Below are 22,178 nucleotides of genomic sequence, written 5' to 3' on the forward strand. Positions count from 1 at the left end.
AACCAACGAAAATGCATGCGTTTTGTTAAAAAAAATATGAAAACAGATCAAAAAAGTAAATGAAGAAAACAAAACACCAAAAGTAAATGACATTTTTCCCCATACTTAAAACACACATTGTCCTCAATGAAAAAGATAACCATAAAATAAGAGAGAGAGAGAGAGAGAGAGAGAGAGAGAGAGAGAGAGAGAGAGAGAGAACATATCTGAGGAGTCAATGCAGATAAATGATTGTATAAGTAGTCTTTCCAAATGAGAGCTCTTCTACAATTTTGTCTTCCAAAGTGAGGCTCTCATGGAGTAGCTTCAGACGATGTTTATTAATGTCCTCGCCTTTTATTCCAGGATCAAAGAAAGATCTTCGATAAGTAAAAGTGTCAAATGGACACGTGAAAGTGATCTCCTTTTTCACAACAAGAAGGATCAAAAGGTTAAGGGGTTGGCTTATTGCTTCTGCTCCATCTTCAAGTAAGATTATATGCATACACATGGATGAACTAATATCAAGAATATCAGCCAAGGTCCATCCAATTCCTTTTTTATGTTCCTACAATAACTTCTCCTCTTGCTCAAATTCAACCTTTGGTGAATATTTTAAATCTTCAGGAAGTGGTTTAAGCTTTAAAGAAGCTAACTTTTCAATGGATGATTTGTTTCAGGTGGTCGAAATGTTGAGAGTTTCATCTGTAAGAACATGGCAAATAGGGGTGTCTATGGAAGAGTCGGAGGTAATATTAACCTGCAAGGCAACTTCTATCTCAGCACAAACAGAATAAATATGAGTGTCAGTACATGTATCACAAGTGTAAGTATCATCAAAATCAAACAAAGAAGAAAATCAGCAAAAGGTGAATCAGGTGCAGCAAATTCTTAGAGTCCGTTGAGCTTCAGCCATATTATAATCTGGTAATGCAACAAACAAACAAACACAACAATGCTGATAACTCCAATAAAATAAATTATGAAAATAAAATATAATAAAATATGAATAAAAATCTAATAAAATGATTAAAATATAATATAATATAATATAATAAAAACAATAAAAAAAAATCTAAAAATCATGAAAATATTACTAAAAACAAATAAAATAAAATAACAAATCTAAAAAAAATGGAATTTTTTAAAATATGAAAAAATAAAATAATTCAAATAAAATAGAAAAAAGATGAATATTTTGAGAGTCAAAATTCCTTGGAAGTTTCTTCAAAGGGAGTATTGTTTGTTGTTGTTTTTTTCTGATTTTTTGAAAGAAAAAAAATCGGATCAATTCGAAAAAGTAGCATACAGAGCACCTGAAAAAATTCGGATCAATTCGAAAAAGTAACATACTTACCACTATACTTCAAGTTGCAACAATGAAAATCAAAAAAAAAATATTAAAAATTAAAAAATTAAAAAATTGCTAAGAGGACTCTAGATGAGGATTTTAAAATTGGATAAAATTATTAAAAAGTCTCTGACAACAGTGCCAATATGATTCTTTATCGCACATGGGTCAAAAACGAGTTTAAAAACGTAGTATGTGGAATCGACACTCGATTCATATCGCAAGGACTCTCAATTTAGTTTAATCAATCGATTGAAACAAAATGGGGGTTAGATTTTCAATTATGATTAAGAGAATTTGATTACGAATAATATTAACAAGTTACTCTAGTGTTTTGATTTCCGATTTATCATTGGTTACTACCTTATCAATTCCCTAAGAGGATTTGATCCATATTCAATTATAATATTGATTGAACAAGCGCAATTGATAATGTAAGGTTTACGCTCCTATTTTTTGAATTAAGCAAACGACTAAAGATTACGCGAATTAATGAAAAAGCTACATTTAAACGCGATTATGATTAAGGAATGTGAGTCAATCGGATTTAATCAAAACTACACTATGACATATCAAATTAAGCAATTGAAATTCACATAGCAGACATGTCAAAATTAAGTAATTAAATTGATAAAGATAAAAATAAAACCTCAAAATTTGATGGAAACACGGTTCAGTAGATCAACCTTTGAAAATCAGTTCTCCATAAAAATTGTAGTCGTATTTTCTATTTCGTGTAAACTATGTATACCTAGCAATAACACCGCGTTTTAGGTTAAATATTACAAGAAATCAGGCTCTAAGAATATCAATCCGGAAAGCAAACATTCGGCCCAACAAACTAATTATTTTATAAAATTTGAAATAAAATTCAATAAATTGACTCTTCTGCAGTTCGAATTGGCTTCCAGCTTCAACACAAAACTTGTAGCTTATCCTCTTAGATTTCCAACACATATTAGAACGCATTAAACGACATCTTATAGCTTAAATTATGATATGGACCGTGAGAATATATCAAATGACTGCTTATTCAGAAAATAAATGACGAAAATAAAATAAGAGCAAAATTAAATTAAAATTGAAAAACATACTAAAAATAATAGAAATGATTATCACAATAGTAAAAGTGTGTGCACCAAAATGCATTGATTAGTGGGCGCCAATTTTACTTGCTAAAAGTACAAATGCACGACAATCCCTAGTGATTAAGGGCTTTCGGAGAATTTAAGATGTGTTTGAGGTTAAGAGCTAGCTCACGCAAGGATGAAGAGCTCCGTAAGTGTATATTTATGTCTTTGAGTTGGGTTGTCTCTCTCGATCATAATGATGGGATATTTATATAACTGTAATGGACCTCAATCCAATCCAAGGCTCCCTTAAAAATAGCAACCACTCATGAAGTAGGCAGTTTATTTCTTGATATTTAGAGGGTGTGGTCTACTTCTCCAAAGAATAATAAATGAGAGAGGTGGAATTTGTAACGCTTATACAATGTGAAGGTTAGAAATGTCAGTGATTGATCTGGTGCAGGATTCAAAAAGCCATAGAATAAATATCAATTATGGAGATGAAAGTGATGTCTTGTTTGAGTGATGTGTTTTTGTATGTGTCTACCTATTCAACCGTTAAATGGGCACTTGTGATTGGATTTCACATATATATTAAATGAGTCTTATAAGGCATTTGGTCATCCTAAAACATGAAAGAAGATGATAATTTTGTTTCTAGAATTTGTAAGCTAAATACTTCCCAAATTGCATCTTCTTTGTAGCAAATAAAGGATTAATCTCAAGCTTTTTATGGAAAAGCTTCTAGGAGATTGGATGGTCATCAAACATAAAAAGCTTCTAGGAGGTTAGGATGGTCATCAAAATTGGAACTAGGTGTACAAACATCCAAGTGTACCATGATGTTCGGAGAAAGGAATGAGAAATCATGATGCAGGCTAACACATTGTTAGTTTCTTCCAACATCTAATCTAGAGCTTTTAATGCTACGGTTATGTTTCAAAATTGAACCAAATCATATCATAATAAAAGATCATCCAAACTGAATTATTTTAATTTGTTAATAATTAAACTGAATTAAAATTATTGATTTGATATACAGGTTAGAATTCCGAAACGTATCAAACTATTATAAGATATTTTTTTCAAACCGACTATTTATTAAATAAACAAACAATTATATATTTTTTTATTTTTTATTTTTTATTTCGATTCGATTTCAATTTCAATTTAATTATTTTGTCTTTAATTCAATACAATTTTTTTAACTTCAATTGGGTTTAACCATCCTAATTGAGGCATGTGATCTTATGGATGGAAACATTAGAAGTTCGAATGTGAATTTAGTTTCTACGCCAATCATATTTTGAACATGTTTAATATTCCATCTAATGCAAGAGGATAGAAGAGTGTGGTGGGTGGTCAGATGCTATGGGATGATATACGACTCGTTCTAGGTATGTATTGATACTACCATTGACACAAATCATCTAAAGGTCCTCTGAGACTAGAATGTCATTTTGGCATCTAAAAGTGTGTAATTTTCTATGACGGTTGTGTAAGGAGGTGTTACCCAGGTTCTAAAAAGAGTATGCAATTGCGAAAACAATAGAAATTATCAAGACTGGTGCATCGTATTCATTCACATACTGCTTTTAAATATACATAAGAATGGATCGGTTTGATCCTACAATTATACAGACATTAACTACATAATAGAATAATTCTATTAAAGTGTTATCATAATATTAATGATAGAACCATAGGGAGTAATGGTCGTGCATGAATCAAGGGATTGTGACTTGATCCTTTCTCTAACACCCCCTCACTTATGGTGCAAGAGTCACTCCAAATTTGTCTCTTAATGTTGAACCTTGTCTGAGTGAGTGGCTTGGTTAAACAATCTGTTATTTGGTCAGCTGATGGTACATATGCCATAGTGATTTCATTTTGTGAAACATGATCACGTATGTAGTGAACATCAGATTCAACGTGTTTTGATATGGCATGCATAACTCTATTAGAAGCTAGTGTCTTGACACTCAAGTTATCACACCATAAGATTGACTTTCTAGGTAATGATAATTTTAGCTCATTTAGAAGGGACCTAATCCAAGCTATCTCGGCTGCAAGATCAGTTAGAGCTCAATATTCAGACTATGTGTTGGATCGAGACACAACTTTTTTTCTTGAAGACCAAGAGATCAGTGATTCTCCTAGGAATACATATATTTCCCTGCCATAGATTTCATGTCATCAACACTTGTGGCCCGGTCAACATATGAGAAACTTGCAATATCTAAATCAGTGGATGGTTTGATGTGCAAGCAGAAGTTGATTGTGCCTTGGAGATACCTTAGTATCCTATTTACTCCTTGCCAATGATTTGTGTTAGAAGTTCTCATGTATTGGCTTAGTTTGTTGACTGCAAAGGCAATATCAGGCCTTGTGTTTGTTAAGTATTGTAGTGCACCTATGGCTTGTATATACATGGTTGGTTCTGCCATTGGTTATCCTCCATTTGTAAATTGTCTTCATGTTATCATAGGTGTTGGACAACTTGATGCTTTCTCATTTTGAATTTCTTTTGTAGATCTCCATTTTGCATCTCTTTTAACTTCAATACCTAGAAAGTAGTGTAGATGACCAAGGTCTTTTAGTGAGAACACAATGTTGAGGTGTTTGATGAAAGACTCTAAAAACATGGTTTTATTGCCTGTCACAATTATGTCATCTACATAGATTAGGAGGAATGTGATGTGATTTGTGTCCTTATGTATGAAGAAGAGGAGACACTTTTGGTGTTATGAAAACCCCAGTTCACTATAGCGTTTTTCAAGCTATCAAACTAGGCCATAAGAGCCTGCTCCAGGCCATAGATTTCTTTGGATAACTTGCATATGTGATCAGGCTTGGTCGAGTCTACGTATCCTTCTGGTTTATGCATAAAAATAGTTTCCTTGAGATAGCCATTAAGAAATGAATTGTTTATATCTAGTTGTCGTACCTCTTGATTGAAGTGTATAACAATAGAAAGAATTATCATCACTGTGCTGGATTTGACAACATGACTGAATGTTTCCTCATAGTCTAGGTCGGGTGTTTGTTGGAATCCCTTGGCAACCAATCTTGCTTTCCTCCTCTCTATTGAGCCATTGGTTTTATACTTTGTTTTGAACACCCATTTTGAGTCAATGATGTTCTCTTGATCTTCATATGGCACTAATGTCCATGTTTGATTGGACATTAGAGCATTAAGTTCTATGTCGATTGCTTTTTTCCATTGGGGTCTGCTGAGAGCTTCTCTTACTTTTTTTTGTTCTTTGTCTTCTGTTTGTGCTTCTGCCAGCTTTATATATGGTTGTTTTGGCTTGTGAATCCCATATTTTCTTATGGTGTGTATACAATGTGTGTTGGTGTTGTTATTCATACTGCATGTTCTAGTTTCAACTTCGGTTTGTCTACTTCTTTCCACTGTGTCAGTTGCATCATTGTTGTTTTCCCCTCCTGGAGTTATAGTGTTTTCACCAGTGTCTATGATTCCATCACTTGAATCTTGCTTATTTATGTTTGTGTAGCTGGTGCTTGAGGTATTTGAGGCTTGCTCTTCATGAGTGGCTGTGTCATTTGCTGGATTTTCCATGTTGCTATTTGTGTCACCTATGTGAGGACAAATATGCCTAGTCCTTATTTTAATGATGTCAAACATTTTTAATCGCCCATAACGTGTACTTTGGACAGTATCATCATATCATAGAATGCATCCATCCTCTAACATGTTCAAAATATAAGTTCAACGTGTCTAGGCATATAGGAGCATATCATAGATGTGAATCATGCACTTGGTCATGGTTAATATCCTAGGTTCATAAGAGATTGATTTAAATTGGTCAAAATACATCTCAAAACTCATTTTGGGGAGTTTAAGAACTGTGAGTCGACTCATGACTCGGAGCATAACTCTCGGGTCTGAACAGGCCGAGTCACAGGTCGACTCAGTCCTTGGAAAACTGAATGAGTCAACGCATCCACATGTTGCGTTGACTCATTGCCTATTTTTCAATTGAACCATGTAGCCACGGGTCTGAACAGGTCGAGTCATAGGTCGACTCAACCCTGGAAAAACTTTGTATGAGTCAACTCATCCCTTGTTTGAGTCTACTCATCGCCTGTTTTACTTGAATAATTTTGCCTCAGGTCCATACAGGTCGAGTGGTCGCTGCTTTGACTCAATATTCTGTTGTGTAATTTTGCAAAATAATTCTGTTATGCCTGTTATTTGGTTCATGCATCATATAAATATTCTAGAGTCTCTTCTTCAACATTCAACAAGAAAAGTGAAAGATATACACCAACGTGCTCATCATCTTCATTCTTCATTGCATTTCTCAATAATCACACATAACAATCTTTATTGAGCATTGTGCATTGTTGTTGTGATAACATCCAAATAAGATTGTGTAATCTTAGTTTGGGTTAAGGCTTTTTGTGGGTTTTTCTTGAATAAAACCATTGGGGTTTTGTCCTCCAAGAATTGTGTGTGTGTGGGGGGGGGGGGGGGGGGGGGGGGGGGGCACTAACCTTTGCTTTGCAGATTCAGCCGAGTGAAAAGTTTGAAGAACGGTGGATTCGGTCAAACAAGTAACGGTAACTGGAGGATTGTGAAGAAAGCTTAGGGTTCAAGCGACTTGCGTTCGAAATCAGCCGAGCTGAAGTTTTGGAGAACGTGGAGTTCTTGCAATAAGGTAGTTGTAATCGGAGGTTTGTTCGAAGCGCTTGAAGGACTTGGTTCAACTCGAATCAAGGGGAGAAAACCGAATAGGATTTGCAACAACATTAGGGGTTGATTGGTAGTGATCATTTGTTCTCTTGTATTGACTTTGCAACATGTTAATAAAAACATCTCAATTCTAGATTTAGAATTGAGGACAGACGTACCCTCAACAAATCTGGTTTTGTTCTCTCTATCTCTTAACTCTTTAAATTCTGTACTAATTACGTTTTGTGTGAAATTAATAGTAAAATCAATATCGCTTGATTGTTGTGCAGAGTAACTGTTCGATAAATTGGTGCAATCACTTTGATTGCAACTAAGTAAAATTTTGCACATTCAATTTGAGTGAAATTGAAACTTGGTGTGGAGTGCTCACCAAGTGTTCGATAAAATTAATCTCACACAAATCTAGTAATATTTGACTTGCTCTCTTATTGTGTTAAAGCATTATTAGAGGTAAAGATATCAAGGATTGTAGTGGTTAATCGATTGATTTAGATAGTGGTTGATTATCTCTATCGTAGTTATTCCATTTGGTTTCATGCATATCTGATCTTTCCATTAATGAATCATTTAGACGATAATAATCTAGGGTGCTTCTGCAACCGTTGAAAACATTTTTAAAAAGCGCTAAATTTCAAAAACTGATTTATCCAACCCCCCTTCTAGATCGGTACTATCGTCTAACAACCTACAGGATCAAGAGGAAACAAAGTAGATACATCTTGAGTTGGTGTTTTTAATAGATTTCTTATGTTAAGAAATCCATCGTGAAAAGGAAAGTGTTCCTCATTAAACACTACATGTCTTGAGATAATGATTCTTCCACGTGAGTTGATTCACTTGTATCCATTGTATGAGTTGTTATATTCCAAGAATATACATCAGGTTGTGTGGAATTTAAGTTTATGTTTTTATAAGGTTTTAGGCAAGGATAACAGGCATATCCAAAAGGTTTGAAGACGTTGTAGTCGAGTTCCTTCTTGTTGGTCAGAACATAGGGACAAGCATTTTTGTCAATGGATTAAGGCAACTTATTTATTAGATAAACAGTTGTGGAGAAAGCTTCCTACCAATAACTTAAAGGCGTTTTGGCTTGAGCTAACACGGTTAGGCCTAGTTCAGTAATATGTATGTGCTTTCTCTCAGCTCTACCGTTTTACTGAGAGGTATAGGGGCATGACATTTAAATTGAATGGTTGCTTCTAATGAGACTCTTTGGACATGTTTAAATTCACCACCACCATTACATTGAACAAATTTTATTCTTTTGTTAAATTGATTTTCTACCATGTTTTTGAATTGGATGAATGCATGTATGGTTTTAAACTTTTGTTTCAAGGGATAAATCCATGTGAATCTACTAAAGTCATCAAGTAAATGGACATAATATTTAATGTCTGAATTTGATATTATTGATGCATGACCCCATACATCAGTGTGAATTAACTATATGGGTTCCTGAGCATAAGAACTAGATGACTTAAAGGGTAACATGTGTAGCTTCCCGAATTGAAAAGCCTCACAAAATTGAATTTGGTCACTAGATGAGGTCTTCACATTACAATGTTTCAACACTTTATCTAGGATTTTATTGTTAGGGTGCCTAAGCTTCTTGTGCCAACTCTCTTTGACAGGCATGTAGGTACATAAGTCTTTATTTGATTGGGGGATGGCATTTGACACTTGATATAGATCTTCTTTAAGTCTCTCCTAGAAGAGCCTTCCATATCTGTTTGTCCTTCACATAGCAACAATCAGTATTAAATTCAACAATAATGTTGTTGTCAGGAGTTAACTTAAACACACTCACTAAATTTTTTGTAATTTCAGGTACATATAAGACATCATGAGGGTTTAGATTTTTAAGTTCGATTGAACCTGAAGCAACAATTTTTAACTTGTCACCATTACCAACCATTAGGGAATTTTACCATTGTGCTCAGTGAAATCTTGAAGTTTGTCAGTTTGGTGAGTCACATGATTGTTGGAACCACAATCAAAGTACCATTTTGTTAGACTTTTCATATGACTTAGCAATTATGTTTCTAAATAAAAATTATTATATTATTAAGAGTGACTAGTGGAGAGTTATGATACTATTAAGAGTGGTTAGTGCAGAGTTATTTTTGGATTTTATGTTTAGAATATATAAAGGAAGATAGGGAATAGTTTATTATCTGGGAATTAGTGAGTGGTTACTGGGAGAGACCAACTCTCGAACATTTGGGAAGGGAGAGATCCAAGACTCTCAAATTTCTTGGAAACTCATTGTAATTACTATTAAATTTTATTGGTTGGTATCAGTTTCTATCAACTGGTATCAGAGCAGTTCTGATCCAAGAAGATTCTACAGTTGTGTTGGAAATTTTGGCATGAATATGGTTGCAGATTTGATGGAAGGGAGCCCTATTGGTGGCTGATCCAGGCTGAACAATATTTTGAGTCAAGAAGAGTGAGTGAAGAGATAAAGCTTGAGTGGGTTGTTGCATTTGCGTTGAGAGAAGATGCTCTTGATTGGTGGATTTCTTGGAAGGAGAGTCATCCAAGTACTTGTTAGTGGAATTTTGTAAAGGTCATTCTCAAGAAATTTCAACCTGAAGTTTGGGATTGTCTGCTGGGTTCAGAAAATGAAGAATAGGAAAACAGAGGCAGAGATGAAATTCATGATAAGAATCTAGAACCAATAGCATCTCAAATAGCATATCAATCTGAAGAAACAATTTGTGATGAAGTTGAAGGTGCATAGATCCAAAAATACAGTGAAAAAGAAGATTGTACAGTGGATACCATATTAGATCGTGAAGGCGACGTAGTGAAGAATACAAATTCATTGACCTGTGCCACTGAAGTAAATGTTCAAAGAAGTGATGAAAAGTTGGACGAGGAAGGAGGAGTACAAGGTACTGATGTCATTGTCCCGTCCAAGTTCATCTATCCCCCAACCTCATCTTTACCGTCACTCTTAAGAAACTCTACAGCAACAAAAATGAGAGAAATGAGATTCAATGATGAACCAAATAGAGAGAAAAAGTAAAATGAATGAAATAAATAATGAAGGGTATTATAGGTAAAAGAAGAATTATTGTTTGAAAAGTGATAATAATGATTAGCTTTCTTTGGATGTATAAAAAGTCAAAAAATGACACTTAAAAAGGAACGGAGGGAGTATAACTCAATCTTTTTGCTTCAAGTTATGGGATCCAGGAGAATATATTTTTCTACTGTGTATTTCTTTCACCATGAGGACAAAGTGAATCTTTATGGGCGAGTATCGTTAGCTTTTTCATATGACTTAGCAATTATGTTTTTAAATATCAATTATTATATTATTAAGAGTGGCTAGTGGAGAGTTATGATACTATTAAGAGTGGTTAGTGCAGAGTTATTTCTGGATTTTATGTTTAGAATATATAAAGGAAGATAGGGAGGAGTTTATTATCTTAGTGTGTGGATATTGGGAGAGACTCAACTCTCGAACAGTTGGGAAGGGAGAAATCTAAGACTTTCGAATTTTTTGAAAACTCATTGTAATTACTATTAAACTGTATTGGTATCATTTTTTATCACATTCATAGTCTTGTCCATTGTAGGGTGAAGCTATGAATGCACTATTATTTATTCCTTCTGTTGTACGGGTACGTGAGTATAAATTCATATGTGCTCCTATTTCTCTTGGAAGATGAAGAATTTGGTTCTGCAAGGAGTTTCAATGCAATGGATTGAAGTTTAGGGATTGAAGATCCATAAGTTATTCACCATTCCTTTGGTTTCAGAATCTTATCAATCTTGCAACGAATCAAATTGACCAAACTCTACATCAGCACTTGAAAATTCTATTAAAAAAAGCCTAAAACTATACCATTAAAAGAAGAAAATTGAGTTCGCTTACCTAATATAAAAAATAGGTACATTGTACCATACGAGTACCGTATGTGTACCCGGTACCGGTACTTTGTCTAAAATAGAGTACTCATGCTTCACAGGCCCTGTAGATAGATTGATCTGATCAGATAGTTTGACAACTACTGAATTGTAATCCAAGTCTAAGTCCTTGAGTGTTTGAATCGTCAAATCAAAGTTTGACATAGGTGCACCTGCAAGCTTCAGTTTGTCACCAAGATTCTTCATTTTGACAAGATATTCTTCCATCTTCAGCTCTTCTATTTTAGTAGGGTGAAATTCAGATTTGAGGTCTATGATAACGACAAAACATTATATGTTAATATCGATACTGGTATTCACCATTTTTTTTATTCACCGTTTTCATATTATATAGAATAAATTGTAATTAATTTATACCGTGATAATTACAATCAATGTTGGCATACTTACACCAGTCAAAATCGCAAAAGTCTTTATGCGACCACAACTCTTTTTAAAAATCTTGATGTTACTCGAATTAGTATTCACTCATATATAATCTTTGGGTTTTGCTAACTTATGTCCCAAGGGCATAAATTAAGGTTACTATTATTAAAAAAAATTATGTGGAATAAAATAAAATTTTAAATTTTAAAAAATCAAGTACACGTATTTCAAGAAAATATTTCTATAAATGTATCATTAACTTATGCCCTTGATGCACATGTTAGCCTTAACCATAATCTTTATCTAAACTAATTAAGTCATAATTTAATATCTAGGACATTGAAACTAATTAGTAGTAATTAACTACTGAATTACTATGATATACATTCCCTTCTAAATATTCATAGATAATCAATTTAGCTACTTCCACTAACTAATTTAGTTTACACTTACAAAAATACTGTAAAAGATTAATTAGATAATTATAATAATAAGAAGAAAACTAATTAGCAGTGAAAACCTATAACGGTTCCATCCGCGACGGCGATGGCGACTCTGCATTCAGCTTTCGCCTCCACATGATGACTGAACAGATTCAACACTCTCACCCTTCCCGCCATCTCTATCGTCGACTCAATCTCCATCGTCGGCCCAACTCTATTAACTCCATCAGAACTATTTCCCTCCAACCCCAACGGAAGCGACTGAACGGTAAACGTGGCGGCCATGTATTCCGTTCTCCTCGCATTGATCTTCCCGGCGGGAACAAACATGAAACCGATTTGTCTTCCATAGCAGAGAAGCTGAAAGGAGCTATCGTAGTGTGAGAACGTTCCTCTGTTAGGGTTTCTAACGGAAGCGTATTGGGAGAAAGTTAAATTAGCTGATGTGCCGTTGTTTGTGAGGGAGAAGGAAGGGAGTTGGACGGCGGTGACGGAGATTTTAGGATCCTGTGGTTTGAAAAGTGTGAAGTAAAGAGTGAAGATGATGATGAAGACGAAGACTAAGAAAATGGTGGCGACGACACATGAGGCGAGGTTGGTGCGGCTTGACGGTGGTCTTTCAGGTTTGGTCATCGTGATGATTTTGAAGAAAGGATCTAAGTTTAACTAACTAGTAGTAAAAAAAACTAGTGTATCTATCTATGTATCTATATAAGGACATGTGTCAGGATGTTAAAATGCAGGGGCACATGTGTGGGACCTTATTTGTTTGTTGTGTTGCTTTCGGTCCAAGCCTGTCAATTTTTGTCTTGTAGTGTAGGGTTTCTTTTACTTTTGGTGTTTCTTTAATGTGCTCTTCACTATACTGTATGCACTAGTGCTATCACAAGAGTCTATAAAAAAATATCTAGTACTAGAATTTTAGTGCATGATTGGTATTGAGCCAAACCACATTGAGCTAATGTGATTTGGCAGTAGCTAGTGTTTGGATATGCTTCATTGAAAAACAACATCAATCTCACTTCCCTTATAATGGATATGGAGCCTCTTCTACTCTTTTGTGTTGCCATCTCTCCTTTTCCAATCCAATGGTTGATTGATCCTCAAAGAAAAAATAACATATAAGAAAAGAAACAGCATGCATAGATTTTCCCATTAATATACTTCATTGAATTGCAAACTTATGTTGAGTGTTTCTTACAACCAAAAATTAAATTTAAGGGTTTTCAATTTTTGTTTTTCATCAAAACTGTAATGGCTAAAAAAGTGTTTGAATTTAATTTAGTTGTTCCAAAATTACTGAAAGCCAAATTCTTTTTGCCTCAAAATTTAGGATGGTTATGCCCACAAAGGGATGCAGATGATCAAACCGCAAACAGATTTAACAATATACAGTTATTTTTATCTTTACATATTCTTAAAGTTGAACATGCATGTGAACTTTATGATAATTTTACATGATAATTTTAGGACTTTATGCAAATCTCAGTAGATTATTATATCTTACTTTCATGTAAATCTCAAGGATTCGATTTTTTTTTCTTCATTTTTCCTCAGTACCAAAAAGGAGTAAAACGTCCATTTCAAGAAGCATATAACATAACCCAAATCATTTTATTATGTACACCAGACATTTCCAACTCCTATGTCTGTTCCAAACATCACAAGATCTCAGTACAATATAAATATACATCTTATTCATACTCTTTTTTTATAACTTCTGTTCCAAATGGCAATACAAATCTTATGGGGTTGATTGGGTGATTAATAGGCAATCTAATCCGACCTATAGGTCCAAAACACCTCTCACCTTCTTATACAACCCTCAAGTCCATTCAAATATATATGGACTGGTAATCTTCATTTAATACATACGTACATGCATTATTATACCTATGAATCAGAAAGAAATAAAAAAAAGTCTATAGCGAAAGCTCACCAAGGCGGGAATCCATGATCTGCGATACAATTTCGAGAAAAACAGATTCATTCATGCCAGGGAGCAATGATTCCTGGGCTTCAAAAACAATCTCCTCAATTACTGATTTTTTGTTCAAATTTTCCCTACACATGACGTTTCCAATGGCATAAGGAGTGAGACCTCTCTCAACCCCTTTCTTCAATAACATTGTGGAGAGGCGGAGTGTCCTTGCACACTCAACTGGAACATTCCAACCATAATATTTCAGAAGTTCGATGTCTTTTTCAGCATCCAGAGTCTTTATATAATCAACTGTATCAGGAGAGTATGGCTGACGCGCTTGAGGCCAGTAAAGCCAATCAAATGTGCAATCTTCAAACTGCAGACAGAAAAAAGATATGTTGAGCCCATACATTCAACAATAAAAAGACTCACTTTTATGTATCAATGGATTCAATGTAATATCCAAATACAATCCTGACAATAAAGATATAACATGTTGTTGACAAGAATATTATTTGCATATTTGATTAGGATTGTATGTATCAAGGAATTCAATGCAACATTCAAATACAATCCTAACAATAAAGAAATAGAATGTCGAACCACCTTTGGAAATAGTATGTTGATCCACCTCATACCATATATAAGTTGAAATTGCCATCTGAGTCTCAACTTGGTTCAGAAACTCTCACTTCTTTAATTTAACATGTATTAATACATATAAACATTGTTATTGAGATTTACAAGTCATTCGCTAATCCAAAATAGGACTAAATACTTCATTCATGCGCTGTTTGCATGCATCCAATCTACTCTTGTTATTATAACAACCATGGTTATTAAGTTTCAATATCTATTGGTTTTTAAACAATAGATTCTCATATCATTTAAGTTAAAATTGACATCTGCATCTCAATTGGTTCAAAAGCTCTCTTACTTCTCTAATTAAACATGTATCAACATACATCAACATTGATATTGAGACTTACAAGCAATTAGTTAATCCAAAATAGGACAAGATATCACATTCACACACTGTTTGCTTGCATCCAATCTACTTTTGTCATCATGATAACCATGGTTATCAATTCGTGAATCGGAAGACTTGATAATGAACGGTAAGATATATTACCAAAAAATTATGTATCTATTTTAAGGTAAGAACAAGTGACATGACAAACCATCAGTTTATGTATCATACATGAATTTCAATAATCAAATTATAAATAAAATGACAAAAGAAAATAGATCATATCGAAGATAGATCCACAATATAGATTCATGTCGGTTGAGATTTGTTTTTTCATCAACATGAGATGATTAATACTTGCGTGATAATAGCTGTCATAATTATCATGAAATACTTGTCAACCAGAAGATAGAAAGCATGATAATTGATAATGCATAGGAAAAGAAGCAAGAAAGTGAAATGGTTGGCTTACTTTCTCAGGAAGACAGTAGCCATGATCAATGGGAATGAGCAGAGTCTTGCCACTTGACTCTTTTCTAAACAATATATTCCCTGCGTGCCTATCTGCATTAGCCATTCTTATATCAAGCACACTGATCCTATGCACCTCTTCCACAGGAAAAGCACCAGGTCCAATATCCTCACAATTCCCATCATTACTCATAAACTTCTGTAAAGATCCCACCTTCCGACCCATCATCAAAGAACCACAATCCCCATCATTAGGGTAGTTATAGTTAAACGCTTCATGTGAACACCGAACCAAAACAGTAGGCGGAACACCAGCAAAACCAACCGCTTCGCCAGTCACCAAACGCGGGCCAGACTTTGGATGATCCAGTATATAGGCTGCAACTTCTCTCACAGCTCCTTCTCCAACCTTTGTCCCTCTCTTTAAACCCTCTCCATTCGAGGAAACGGGCAATCCACGGGGATTATTAACAGCCATTGGTTCCTCGTCAATGGGTTTGAAAACAGAAACATATTCCACACCTCTTGAATCTTGCATAAAGTAAGCCCCACCTGTTCCTTCAGAAGATCTAACAGGTTTATTTCCATTTTTCAAACCATTAAAAGTTGAATCTATGATATCCCAAAGGAAAGGAAAAAAATTGATCCTAGGAATAACAAAAAACGGCTCTAACCAAAAATCAACACCGCCACAGGGTTGTTCTTCTATAACCTTAACTACCCCATTCTGATTGTGATCCTCCGCAACAACAGAAAGCTCCAAATCCTTATTACCAGCAACCTTAGCCTTAACTTTTGCGGATTTCTTAACAATGAGATGAATAACATCATCATCATTCTTACAAATATCATCAAAAATTCTCTTGTCATCAAGCTTGTGGCCACAGCAGAAAAACTCTTGTTCATCCTCAACAAGATCAATAAAACCTTTCCCCTTTCTCTTAATACAATGCTTAAGATACGCTACATTTCTGTGCCGATCAACTTTTAACTCGAACTCTTTACCGCACGTTGTCCTGACAACAATGAAAATCATATCAGACAAACGAAGAACCATATGAACAACATTCCCAGCAGTAACACCGTATTCCTTAACAAGCTTATTATTCCGCGCTAACTCTCTGCCATTCGAAACCAGCATCTGTTTCTTCTCGGAAACACCATTGCGCGTCTGAATCCTCATTTTCACGGAAGCAATGGAATCGGATTCGAGAACGCGCATGGGCGTAACGGCACCGTCGACGGTAAGATAGATCAAAATAGATTCGCTAGAACAACGCGCAATTCGTTCTTGCCGGTGAAATTGCGAATTTGCCGATTCTTTTAAAATCGGTCTGAGAGCAACACCAGCAACCGACATAGTTCAAAAAAATAAAAATAAACCTAATTTTTTTGATTTAGCAGAAACGAAAGAAAAGTGAAATGGATGCAATTAACTGAAGGAAATCATGAAGAAGGAAGGATCGATGTAATTTGAGGAGATTTAGTAAAGAAAAAAATTGTAATAGTTTCTACATCGGTGGATTCTTACCGGGCGAAGGGAAAGAATCAAAGAGAAATGTGGGAAGAGAGAGGTGTTAAAAGGAATTAGGTTGGGGAAGTTAGATTTCCAGCGAAATGCGGTGTTTTCGGCGATGTTATCTGCTCAATTTAACTTTCTTTGAAAAATGCAGAACGGTATTCTAGCCGTTGCTTTTTATAAAAAGACTATATTGACTCCTATAACGGGAACATCTCTTTTTCCTTTTTCATAACATAGAAAATGAGGTTACCGACTCACTAGAAGAAGCGTACTTGTTTTATTAATTATGTCATTATTTATGTCTAGTTACTTAGTATATGAGTGTCTATTCACTTGGTGTTTGTGGTAAGAAAAAAAATGAAAGATATTAAAGAAGGTCATTCACATTTATCTTGATTTTGCTTGGAATTATATAACTAAATTATCATATTCAATTTGGTCTTTAAAGAATATTTTCATCATCCATTAAGATGTTGCATAAGTGTCTTTGAGCTTGAAAAACATTACTTTGTAACAAAAATTATCATATTCAGTCATGAAGATCGTTTTGCACAATCTTTTGGATCCATGTGTATCTGGTTATAACGAGAATACACGTTCATGACTGATAGAAGTTTGATGTTGAGTGATTTATCTACTAATCTATCAATGCTAGTGGGAGAGTATGTGTCCCTTTTGACAAACTTGATTAAGATTAGAGTACTCAACGCACTTTCATTATTCATTATTAGATTTCTTAATAAGGAAAATATTTAACAACCAAAAGGTATATATTTAGCTTTAGTTACAAATTTGACTTATTAGCGGCCTCAACCTTCTCAATGGTATGTTATCTTCGATGTTGAGCCACATATTAGGTGTTCTTTTATATAGACATGGAATGGAAAGAAACTCCATAGTCGATGTATGACATATCACTAGACATCCGCATGAATGAGTTTGTGCTCTTCTTATGGCATTTGATGAGTTGATTTTTTACATCTTCGAGTAAATCGGTCCCAATCTTCACAGTCTTTGAAGGGTCGGACGCCAACGATGCCTCCATTAATTTTTCGTTGGGCTTCAGTCTTTCAATCTTCATTCTTTTCTCAGGGTAAACATCTCTTCATTTTGGACATCATCTTTTATGAGCTTCGACTCCAATCATGCATCGATATCATCTTATCTCAAACTTTGAGGGACACATGATCCATGTCGGCCTATAAAGAGTCATATAGTTCTTCTTTTTCCTTTCCATTTTTTAATTCATTATAACTCTTTAAAGTAGCAAGGAAATACAAGTGACACACTTCCAAGCCGGCCTCGATGGTGGCCAACTCATATTTACCCATGTGATATTTTCATTTTTAAGTGGACCATTAATGATACAACCACAAACTGTGCCAAAGTTTGACATCTTATGATACACATGTACATGAACTTGCAATTGACTACCAAAAACTTAGTATTAACAACTCTCATTGATTTATGTTTCCCAAAGGTCACAAGAAACTCTACATAACCACATATCTTGGTTATTGAACTATTTAAGCCTTGAAAGTCAAAGTCATTGTAAGATATTAAGTGCTTGTGGTGAGCTAGAGTATATGGAATAGCTCAATATACATAATGTCATAAGAATTTCCTTAGTCCATTAGCACCCAAAAAAATTCATAATTTGTCATGATAATTCCCACAAATAGTAGTACTAAGTTTATCATCTCCTCATTATAGAAATATGTTAGTCGCCTCTTCTTAATTTTAGGCTCACCGTCTTGTTTGTGTGCTCATGCAATCATTACACTCAACTTTCTTTTCACTCAACTATATGATGCTTGTTGAGAGTTGGGTAACCCTTATGACACCACATGAGCGATTCTCATGTGACTCTAATTCTTCATTGAACACCATTTGCAAATACGTTAACTAAAATCCCTTAACAAGAAGTAGAGATCTTCTCGCTCATGCTCATAATGGAAAGAGTGTCCTCTCATTGGCTAAACATCCCCATATATACAACTAAGCTAACAATAAATATTATTCACAATTATCATTAGACCCTTTCTCCTATGTAATCACATTTGAGTTCTCGATCTTTCTCATGAGATGGGGGAATTTTGGCACGACTTGTGCTTTTTAGCCGCCTGTTTGTTTCATGGTGTGAATTTTGTAAACCTTCCCTTTTGTATCAAGTTTTCTATATTATCTTTCAATTAGATGCAATCCTCATTATTATGCATGTGATTATAGTGAAACCTTCAGTATTTTGAATTGTCTATCCTAGCGTGATCTCGAACTCTCTTGTGGAACATTCAAGGATGTGTACTCCTTATACCTCTAAGGGGGTGGACCTCTATTATCCTTTACAAACTTCCAACTTTTTTGTTTCTCCATCTCTTACTTGTTCTAACTTTCATATATAAACTTGTTGGTTTCCAACATATCCCTATTCAATATGAAGTTCTTTGCCCATTTAAGCAAATCATTTAAATCCATGGGTTCACCAATCTCAATATTCCCAACATACGTTTTACCCTTATGGAACCCTTGTCACAATAGGTATCTTTTCATTCTATCATTTGTGTCTTTCACTAAGACGGTCTCCTTGTTGAATTTGTCAATAAAACTTCCCAACGGCTTGTTGGGTGAGGTACTTTCACGGCCCACCCTTCTTTTTAGGGCTTATAATCTGTCCACAGTCATTGGTTAGATTTGGTAGATAGTAAAGTGGGATGTGAAGCATTTTTAGAGCCCGGTCCATAATTTATATATATATGCCTTAATCCATTAAACTATGGTATCTATCATACCTTCAATGTAATGACAAATAAATTGTACTTGAAGATCCTTTGGGAAGGGGTAGTCGTTATTGTAAGAGGGAATGTGTTTCTCTAAGGGATTTCTTCTTCATACCTCTATCTTTATAAAGATTAAGAATAACGACTAAGTTAGGATGCAAACTTTTCATTGTGTACATGCCCTTCATTTTTTCATGAAGGTGAAATTGGACCTTTGCGTCTTCCTCTATGACGATTATTATATTTGCTTGACTTTGTGGGTGACTTCCTTATTCTTCATGATGATATGTGATCAAAGGGTCCATATAAGAAGGATTCATGCCTTAGAAAGCGAAATACCAATGACGTGTTCCTGAGCTTTGGTTCTCTTGAATCTCCATATATTAAAAAAGAGCCCTCTAATTCAAAAATCCTTCTTCTTAACAATTAGACATGAACTTCTTAGGGGGATGAGGAAATTATAATGACATAATCCTAATTTGGGGATATGTTTCTCGCAATCTCTTTGGCTAGGTGAGTTGTTGGCTGAGTTCTATGGTGTTGTGTTGGTTTTGGGTCGAATTTGCATAACAAACGATGCATCCGCTAGAAAATCATATCTCGTGAGTGTGCCATTTTAGCGGGTTAAGAAGGGTAGGCGAACTAGTGGATTCAAGTTGAAAATTAATGGCTAGGGAAAAACAGGGTGGGTTGTTTTTCCACATTTACTTTTGTTTGCAATTAAACAAAATAATATATTATTGTTAAACTTTTTTTATCAAGTACTAATATTAGGCTAAACTATTTTTTCCATATTACTTTTATGGTTCATTGTGCCTTTCAAAGAGATCATGAGCCTAAGGGATTGAAGAACACATATTCAAAGAAAAGGTATTGTGATTTTAATTGGTTGGAAATATTTTTATGAATATAATGCGCTTAATTATTGATGAGGAAGCTCAAGCAGAGGGATGTTGTAAAGATAAATCCAAATGTGATTGTTTAATATGTACAACATATATACAATTTAGCGTGTGTGCATGTATAATTCCAAAGAAATTGTTGCATAATAAATTAATTAACTTTGATGAAATTCACATTCACTAAAAGATGTTGTAATTCGACAATGGAGATGAAGACTTCTAGGAAGGTCATTTAAATATATCTCTTCTTTCATTGTGGATTGATCTTCATATTCACTTATATGATACTATATTTATTTTGTTGTATATAAAATTCAAATTTTCTTATTCTATTACTGGTATATTTCAGATTATAGAATCTCAACATGAATTTTGCATGTCCATATCCTATAATCTGAAATATACGAGAAATAGAATGGACATTTGTTAAATAAATTTATCTGAAATATACGAGAAATAGAACGGACATTTGTTAAATAATTTTAACACATTTTTATGAACTACATGTTCGATTTAACATTGAAGATATTATGAAGGTGCATATGAAATAGTTGTTTAGTCAATTTTCTTTTCTATAAATAACTCTAATATGTCCACCTACAAATAAGGTTAAAATAAAAGACGCACTAATAAAAGGTTGTTCAATTCGGTATGATCATTTTACTAAACTTTCACCATATTTATTTGAACAAGTTGACTATTTGAATCCATATACATCAATTTTATAGTGAAGTCATGTTTCTCAACTAGAAAGAATGAACGTCTTAGTAATCAATCACCTTATCCTTTTTCAGCGGAACGTAACTACCCAATCAAGATGAACTTACTTTATTTATCCATCAATATTTAAAACTGTGTTCGATGTTGAAAGAGTCTGCCACTGAGGATTCCATGTTGTTTTCAGTCTACTAGGTCCTTCTGTTGAATCTAATTTCATCATTTGTCTTGATCTTATAATAGAGCTAAATATTAATGGTAATAATTATCTCTAATTATTTGGATCGGAAAGACAATTCAATAAAGGCAAGCACACTTTGACTCCTACACGAATTGGCTCAATACTTCAAGATAAATGGATGCTTATTCTAGACATGGGACTTCTTATTACACATAAATATAAAAATGATGTGGTTTCTATTGTCCATATGATATTCTTAAACAATTTTTCCATTACAAGGTACACCAAAAGAAAATGAGTGACTCATTTGGCTTTAATACGTGAATAACAATCTTTTCATGCAGGTAAATTATCTTATATTCTTAATTTATATTTAATGTTGTGTCGTTCGTTGTGGGTAATATATGATATTGGAACATTATGTCAATATTCAAATATAGAGAGATGGATTTGAAGAAAAAAAATTAAGTCTCACATTGTGTGTTAGTTGAAAAAACTCATTAGTCTCACATTGCTTAGGTGAGATATCTTAGCTAACTTACTTCATTGTATAAGAAAATTCCCCATTTCATTCCAAAACACATGAAAAACTCATTTTGTTGAGATTTTCCTTACTCACTCTCATAACTCTGCGTCTTTTGAATTGTCGAAGTACCAACTTTTTCCCCTTTTTGTCTACTCGTTGAGTTTTTCGAGTATTTTCTTGAATTCTCTATAGAGAATTATGTTAATTTCTCCTTATTTGAGTTGAGAAATTATACGTATTGATTTTTGGATTCTCTTTGGAGAATTATTTAAATTTTTCTTGTTTGAGAAATTATTTTGAGTGGTCAAATGACCATTGTT

General features: G+C 34.2%; 2 protein-coding genes across 11 annotated transcripts; both read right to left on the reverse strand.

Annotated features, from left to right (window-relative positions):
- Window positions 1–8,483: 8,483 nt before the first annotated feature.
- Window positions 8,484–12,570, reverse strand: LOC127120822 (uncharacterized). Of its 10 annotated transcripts, XR_007803264.1 has the most exons (5): window positions 11,946–12,570; window positions 11,212–11,310; window positions 11,007–11,103; window positions 9,905–10,089; window positions 8,484–8,855 (listed from the first exon to the last, which is right to left on the reverse strand). XR_007803264.1 is itself a non-coding variant. In XM_051051385.1 (4 exons), exons 1-4 carry the CDS (start codon window positions 12,499–12,501, stop codon window positions 8,828–8,830), a joined length of 780 nt encoding a protein of 259 aa, XP_050907342.1. In that variant the 5' UTR covers window positions 12,502–12,570; the 3' UTR covers window positions 8,484–8,827. The 10 variants fall into 10 exon arrangements, 7 of the variants coding, with proteins under 7 accessions (XP_050907342.1, XP_050907341.1, XP_050907339.1 ...); XR_007803263.1 differs by having other exon boundaries at window positions 8,484–8,846; window positions 11,007–11,310; XR_007803262.1 differs by having other exon boundaries at window positions 11,007–11,310.
- Window positions 12,571–13,463: 893 nt separating this feature from the next.
- On the reverse strand, window positions 13,464–16,959 carry LOC127120821 (phosphatidylinositol 4-kinase gamma 2). Its single transcript, XM_051051380.1, has 2 exons — window positions 15,235–16,959; window positions 13,464–14,168 (listed from the first exon to the last, which is right to left on the reverse strand). The coding sequence occupies exons 1-2, from the start codon at window positions 16,591–16,593 to the stop codon at window positions 13,791–13,793; spliced, it is 1,737 nt and encodes a 578-aa protein (XP_050907337.1). The 5' UTR covers window positions 16,594–16,959; the 3' UTR covers window positions 13,464–13,790.
- Between the last annotated feature and the right edge of the window lie 5,219 nt (window positions 16,960–22,178).

Source organism: Lathyrus oleraceus, chromosome 2 (assembly GCF_024323335.1).
Source record: "Lathyrus oleraceus cultivar Zhongwan6 chromosome 2, CAAS_Psat_ZW6_1.0, whole genome shotgun sequence".
Classification (NCBI taxonomy): Eukaryota; Viridiplantae; Streptophyta; class Magnoliopsida; order Fabales; family Fabaceae; genus Lathyrus; species Lathyrus oleraceus.